Below are 7317 nucleotides of genomic sequence, written 5' to 3'. Positions count from 1 at the left end.
GAATTGTGGTGCTTACCTAATCGCACGCTGATGCATAGCTCTGAGTGGCCCACATATGCATATTACACAACACGGGAATAGAGTGGACAAATAGGAGGTTCTAAGATACGTATAACTATGAACATCCATGACAGTACAACCCAGCCCTGTACTTTTTCTAGTCAACTCTTTCTGTGTGCGTAGTCGAGTTTCTTGCACTGTTCATTGAGATGAAAAATCATAAGCAATGTAAAGATGTTTGAATGAGGTAAGGCATGCAGAATTGTGGCTAATGAAGCGATTCCTAAAATAAACATTGACTTCAGCCTTGAAATGACAGCAGTCTGTCAACATTTTAAACACCTTCAGAGGTCACTGAATACACTGGTATGTAATGTAACTATATTTGCCACAGGTGATGCATACAAATTTGTGGTTGATGCAATGATTTCTAAAAAAATTATGATTAAATGAGTCCTAAAAAAAGCATTGACTGGAGCAGAAAAATTTACGATTGTCTCTCAGCATTGACGACCTTCTAGGTGAGTCATTATGCTGCCAAGCAATATAAAGTTCTTTGTCAAGGGTAATGCATATAGATTTGTGGTTGATTCTAATCATCTTTAATGATTAATGTTGTGTTCTTCTGACCATTCATTTGTTCGTGTTGGCAGTAGTTGATATTTAAAGCGGATATTTATGTGCGCACATTACCCACGCTACGAATGCAAGGACAGGAGATATAAACCCACGAACAAACATACACGCACACGCGACCTTCGCATGCGCGTTTGTGTGCATGCATAGTAAAAACGTACAAAACAAAAAAAAGTTTGAGGGGAAGGATTACCACAGCTTATAATTATAGAGTGGTAGATTGGGTATAGCACGACGACTTACGCAGAAAACGAGCATACGCAAAAAATGCACTCACACACGTAATGCAACAAATTTCGTTAAGCGCTTGCTTATAATAACGAGACTTTACGCTTATAGAAGCCCGAATATTGATAACGATGCACACACGCTAAATATCGGTGCACTCACCGAAGATAATAAGTCATCGCAAGCGAATTGATTGGAGCAAACTACCATAGTGTTGGTCACTTCCTTCCTAATAGGTAAGTTTGATTTGCACTGTTAACCGTCGTGCGTCATCGGCATCATTTGGGAAGTAATTCAACGATACGTTGCCATCTTTTTACCACGATGTCACGCATTACGACACATTGCAGTAGTCTCTCGACATATCACTTTCTTATTTCACAGGCTCGCGCGTGCGGCATGGAGAAAACAAAGGAACTAGGTCGCCAATTCTTAATGCGCGCAACATGACAACACATCTTCTTTCAAGGTTGACCTTGTTAGCGCCATTTCCCGGCGCGGCTGATAGATGGCGATTGCTTAGTTGGAGTCACCAATTGGTGATTTGAAGCATAAGGCCGGGCGAGGTGGTATTTTTCTCTCTAGTTAAGCTTATGTTCATGTTCAGTGGTATTGAACATAGTCGGATATCTACGCACCTGGTCTCAATGAAATTATTTACCAAATAAAAAGCAATAATAAATAAATAAATAAACACATAAACAAATAAAGAATCACAATTTTCCCGCAAAGGCGAAGCAAAGAATGCGATAGCAACAAATGAGAAAATCACGCGAAGAATGACCAGCACATTTAAACGTGCCCCACGTTGCTGAATCACAAATTACGCACGAAACGTACTGACAAATATAGATGAAAGTGAATAAGTGTCTCCGCTATTACTTCCCTATGTTTGAAAAGGGTGCGCTTTTTGCAACCGGAGACTGTGCAGCAAGTGCAGTGACCTTTGTGCACCCAGTAACTTCAACAGAATCTTTCTGGTGAAAGCCCAAGGCGGATGATTCTTCCCCCCACGAGATAAGCGCGCACACGCATGAACGTCTACCCGCCCACCATCACAGGGCAAAGTACACGTGCGAAATTAACGAATCAGCTCGTGTCGCCACATCGTGACGATCTGGCAATGTGCGCTCATTGCACCATCTCGTTGGTATTGCTGAAAACACAGTGTTTGCCCCAGGATGGCCATCACCAGCATAGATGGTAGATATAAATAGCTTGCTGTTTCAACGTTGAAGGAGGGGATCCCTCGTGGCTCAGTGTATATATATATATATATATATATATATATATATATATATATATATATTTATAGTGAATGATGGCGATGCCGATGCCGGCGGCAAAATTCAGCCGAGAGTGTCCATATAATTGTTATCGCTCTAATAAATACATAAAAAGGCATATATACGGTATATATATATTTTTCTATAAATATAAATATAAATATAAATATATATCTCCATATTCTTTTTAGAAAAGGCTAAAAAACAGGCAAAGTGTATTGTTTTTACTCACTCGGTCACTTGAATCACCTCCCCTATCAAAGCTTTCTGCATGTCGCTTGGTGTCACTGCATTTCTAGGATCAACACCTTTATTATTGTTCAAGTGATGATGTTGTCGAAGATTATCAGATGATGAAAAAGGAAAAATGATCGGGGCTGCGGTCTCAATAGCTAGTGCTAAGGGGTGCATTCCCCATTATCGTCATCACGAATGTTTGTGCATTTGATTGTTGTCAATAGAGGTTTTGGTGGGTGTCCGGTGGCTGCATCTTTCTCGTGGCGCTACCTATATAATCGCGGCGTTCCACAACAAGTGTCATGATAGGGGAATGTGGATATCTGGAATTTTCACGTCCCTTGTAGGGACTTCGAACATCAAGAGCTCATCAATTACCCAATACCCTGAAACATTACTGCTTGCTTGTGAACAGGTTCGACTGTGGCATGGGTCCTGGAACACTTCGCAGCGATCAGCCGGTGCTGCTGAACGCCTGGAACACGCTCACAGTGTACAGGGACCGATGGGACGCTTGGATGCAGCTGAACAGCGGCCACCAGGTTCAAGGACGTTCCAAAGTGAGTACAACCAGGGATGGTGTTGCCCGCCGTATGCTGTCGTGTAGACTTAGCGGTAATGAAATTAGTTTTTCTCGCTTTTTTGAGTGATGAATTATCTTCGTGACTTGGCGTGGTAATTTTGTAGTGTAACAAATTATTTCAAGTGTGTATATTCAAGAAAATTATTTGTCGGTTTCCAAGATACTGTTGACAGTGATATGGCTTGTCCGCTTGTCTTATGCCATGGCAAATGTACCAATTAAGGAAAACAACGTAACAAAAAAAGGTAATGAGTACAAAACCTGATATTTGGGAACGAGATGGACCCACAAACAACGTGTCAAGCATCTCGTCCTAAAGAAACGACAAACATTACTTGAAGATTACACTCATTGGAGCTACAGACAGGAGGGCTAGACGATAGCTGCATGCTTGCTGACTTTTGTCACAGCAATTTATTTACATGTTGAAAGAAATGGTAATGTACTGTCATTGGTCTTAGCCAGACGAACTTTGTAATGTAGTTTATTTAGATCTTTCTAAATGTTAGAAAAGAGTGCCTGGTAATGTAACTGTAGTGATTTTTTTAGGAGTAACCTTACAATCCCTGCTTGCGTTTTACCAATGACCTTGAATTGTCTACTGAACGCCTGCTATGTACTTGCCCTCAACTCAATATCCAGTATACCTGTACACACATTTTGGGGGATGCAGAATGCTAGAGTGTCCTGTTCTGTGCGATGCCATTGCACGTTAAAAAGGAACTCGAGTGCATTCGTTACTATGAAGAGATAATGCCATTTTCAGATAGTATTCACAGTTCTGTAACAGCTAGGGTGGTTTGTTTTGCCCAGCCACTCGTCAATGATTACATATAAGCTATGAACAACGAGTCAAAGCAGAAAAAAAAAACTGGGAGCTACTCCGTCATCCATGGTGGGTATCGGTTGACGTCACGAAATCGGTATCTGATGTGGTTACTAAATCGGCTACACAACGCCACGACTGGCCTAGGTATAAAAATAGTTCGCGTGCCTCTTGACGCGCAATAAGCAAACTGGGGATGTCAGCCGAAGCGAAATATAGCTGTGCCAGCTCATCTGAATTTACCAGTGACAACTTCAGTGATAATTGCAGCTACTACCCTAGGGTAGAAGCATCGCTTTTTGATTTCGACCCAGCGTCGCGTAAAGCATTTGACATGACCCGAATCGATCTTTTAGTTGCTCGGAATTGTGCATGCTAGTGTAAGGCCCAATGTCAACTACCAATAAGGCGCTGTATGCACCTGACAAAACTAAACTCTGCTCGCATCATTGTCGCTTCAAAAAAAAAAATCGCGTGCTGCATCCGTCTGCTGGGCAAAGTGGGGTTTTGAAAAAAGAGTGAGCACTTACGTCACGTAGAAGGAGTGGCCTGCATTTGCAAGTGGGATTCCCGAGTTGGCTACCAAATTTTAAATTTGGTTTTCTAAAATTGTAAATGACTTACGCTTGTATAATTTGGCAGGTATTACCACGGTACTGACGAGAACACATGTTTAAAGTTTTATTGAAATAGGTTAATATCGAATAATAGCCGCAGTTACCGTTTCAAGAACACAAAGTGGTCGATATTTCTCAAGCCTTCTAATTGGTTGTGGAACACAAAGCCTTACATTATCCTTTGCTCTTTTACACCCTTTTCCCCCCTCTCAAATACTGTTAGAAAATCGGTGGCTTCCCCGGGTTAACCTTCCTGACTTTTTTTTTACCGTTCTTTCTCTCTAGTGTCACTCTTTACTGACACCTGTGAGCCCCATAACGTATACGTTGTTTCTCTTGCGTTGCCAGGGCCTGTTCTCGAGGATAACTCTGCGGCTGAACGTCTACCTCGGTGGGTCTCCCAACGCGAGCCTCGCTGCCGGAAGGCTGGGCGTCAGGGAAGGATTAGTGGGCTGCATTCGACATCTGGAGATTAACGGGCGCCGCTACGACTTCCGGTCCACGTCGCTACGAGGCGACGCCATTGAAGGCCTCGACGTTGGTATGTGTTTACCTCATTGCTTTCTTGCTCCTGGTGGTTAACGTTTCCAGTTGATGTGAGCCCGGAGAAGCGGAAAAAAAAGGTTCACAGCATATCCACGGAGTGAATGTTGATGAGTGGGGCTAAGCGTGCGTCCACATTTCCGTCTGTTCTTGCTTCCGTTCGTCCGCGCGTCCGCCCGTCTGTACGCCTGTTCGTGCATCCGCCCATGCGTCCGTCAGCGTTTCGGCCGTGTGTTCGGCCGCCCGTCCCTGCATTCGTGCGTGCGTCTGTCCATCCATCCATTTGTCCGTGCCTCTGTCGGTGCGTCGGTCCACGCGTCCGTTCATCCACCCGTCCGTGCATCTGTCTGTATGTCCATCCATCCGTCTATCTAGTGAACACTTCAAGTACGGCCATCTCGCATCTTTTCATCATATAGAAGTACCACCATCCAGCGTACACTCCAAGGGCTAAACGAGAGGAGGCTACCTACTACTACGACGACTACTAATACTACTACTACTACTACAACGACAACAACTACTACCCCAAAAACTACTCCTCCTCCTCCTACTACTACTACTCCTCCTCCTACTACTACTACTCCTCCTCCTCCTCCTACTACTACTGCATACATTTTGGATGCACGACCCACGGCTTATGGAGCTTCGCCCCTAAAATGCCCCATGTCCCCGATGGGAATCATAAGAAAATGTGAATAAATCGCGTAGCACCCATAACGCCGTTTTGCACGTGAGAACCCAGCGTTAGAAGAATAGGGTTTTCTTTTTTTTTAACGCCGTATAGCCAATAGCGCCATTCACCACACAGTGGCGAATGGCGCTATTTTTCTGTCGCGAGAAACGCGGTATGTGTTTCCGGTTAAAAAAATGGCAGCATATCCACGGAGTGAATGATGGAGAGTGGGGCGAAGCATTCGTCCGTCCATGCGTCCGTCTGTGTGACCGTTCATGCGTCTGTTCGTGCGCCCGTCCCTGCATTCGTTCATGCATCCGCCCCTGCGTCCGTTCATGCGTCCATCCATGCATCTGTCTGTGTGTCCGTTCGTCCACCTATTCAACACTCCAAGTCTCACCATTATCGCATCTTTTTATCATATATTCCCCATATAGAAGCACCGCCATTCAGTGGACATTCCAAGGACTAAACGAGAGGTGGCACACGCACACTTTCTTACGGCTTGCGCTTCGGGTCTACTTCCCACCTTCAAGCACCTTGAGTTCATGGTATATACTAGTTCACTGTATTCATGGCACTGCGGCCCAATGCCCGCTAAACCTTTGTAAAACCAAGGAGGTTACGCCCAGCGAGTATAACGTAGCAACATTTTCCTGTCAGATAGTGCTCAATGTACATGCCAGTGGCTGCTAATGTGAAATGAGACACAGGAGGATTCTTAGACGGCGCTTCTGTTATTGAAACAGAACGGAATCTGGGAAAGAGGCTCTTGCTCGAGTCTTGGCACATTCAGCATACGCCTGCCAACGTGAACCGCTCGCTGGGAACAATGCCTTCGGTGTACGTTCACGGTCTCCGAAACGTGGTGGAAAGGGAAAGCCGGAGCCGTGGTGAGAGAGCACGACGCGACGACACTTCCATGACCAAGACAGTCACCCCCTGAGGAAGGGACCGAGTCGGTCTCGAAACGTCGGGCTCTTTTTGAACTGTGGCTGGAGCAATTTTAATTTTCTAAACTTTTCTACCCAGCCAGACAGATTGCTGTCAAAATGTTTACGTTTAAGGATTCAGCTTTTAATTTCTCACGGCTTGCGCTTCGTATCTGCTTCCCCCCTTTAACCACCTCGAATTCATTCATGGTATATACTAGTTCATTGTATTCATGGCCCTGTGGCTCAACGCTCGCTAAACCTTTCTAAAACTAAGGAGGTTACACCCAGCGAGTATAATGTAGCAACCCTTTCTTGTCCGATAGTACTCAATGTACATGCCAATGGCTGCTAATGGGGATCGCAGCGTGCGCGTTGACTAAAAGCTGAATGCTCCTGCCTCTCATTCCCCATTAGCAGCCATTGGCATGTACATTGAGCACTATTTTTTATTGTTAAACAACGCACAGAAGAGATCTCTCACCGGCACCACCTTGGAGGTCAAATGTTATACCTATTTCGGGTATGTGCCACTGGTGGTTACGTACTACGAGGGACGCACAAGCCACGCCATAAGGAGCTTCGCCACTAATACTATATGTGAACAAAACAAACAACGTTCCATGGCGTTAGCATTTCACAGCGGCGTCTCGAGCACACCGATGTTCTTGAGAGGTGCCCAGCCAGCGAATTGTCGAGAATGAGGCGCGAGCGAACGGGAAAGTGGGGCGCAGGAAGGATAGAGAGTGAACG

The 7317-nt window shown here is 44.8% G+C and overlaps 1 protein-coding gene across 2 annotated transcripts in view; it reads left to right on the top strand.

The window, feature by feature from the left end:
* Positions 1-7317, top strand: part of LOC119181638 (pikachurin) — a 173252-nt gene that overhangs the window by 133853 nt on the left and 32082 nt on the right. For both annotated transcript variants that reach the window (XM_075875762.1, XM_075875761.1), the window contains exons 7-8: positions 2803-2947; positions 4762-4954. In XM_075875762.1, coding sequence (XP_075731877.1) covers positions 2803-2947; positions 4762-4954 — 338 coding nt within the window. The remainder of the gene's footprint in view (positions 1-2802; positions 2948-4761; positions 4955-7317) is intronic.

The sequence above is a fragment of the Rhipicephalus microplus genome, chromosome 10, assembly GCF_043290135.1.
Source record: "Rhipicephalus microplus isolate Deutch F79 chromosome 10, USDA_Rmic, whole genome shotgun sequence".
In the NCBI taxonomy this organism is placed as follows: Eukaryota; Metazoa; Arthropoda; class Arachnida; order Ixodida; family Ixodidae; genus Rhipicephalus; species Rhipicephalus microplus.
The sequence above is the reverse complement of the archived record's forward strand: the minus strand, read 5'-3'. Positions and strand labels throughout refer to the sequence as shown.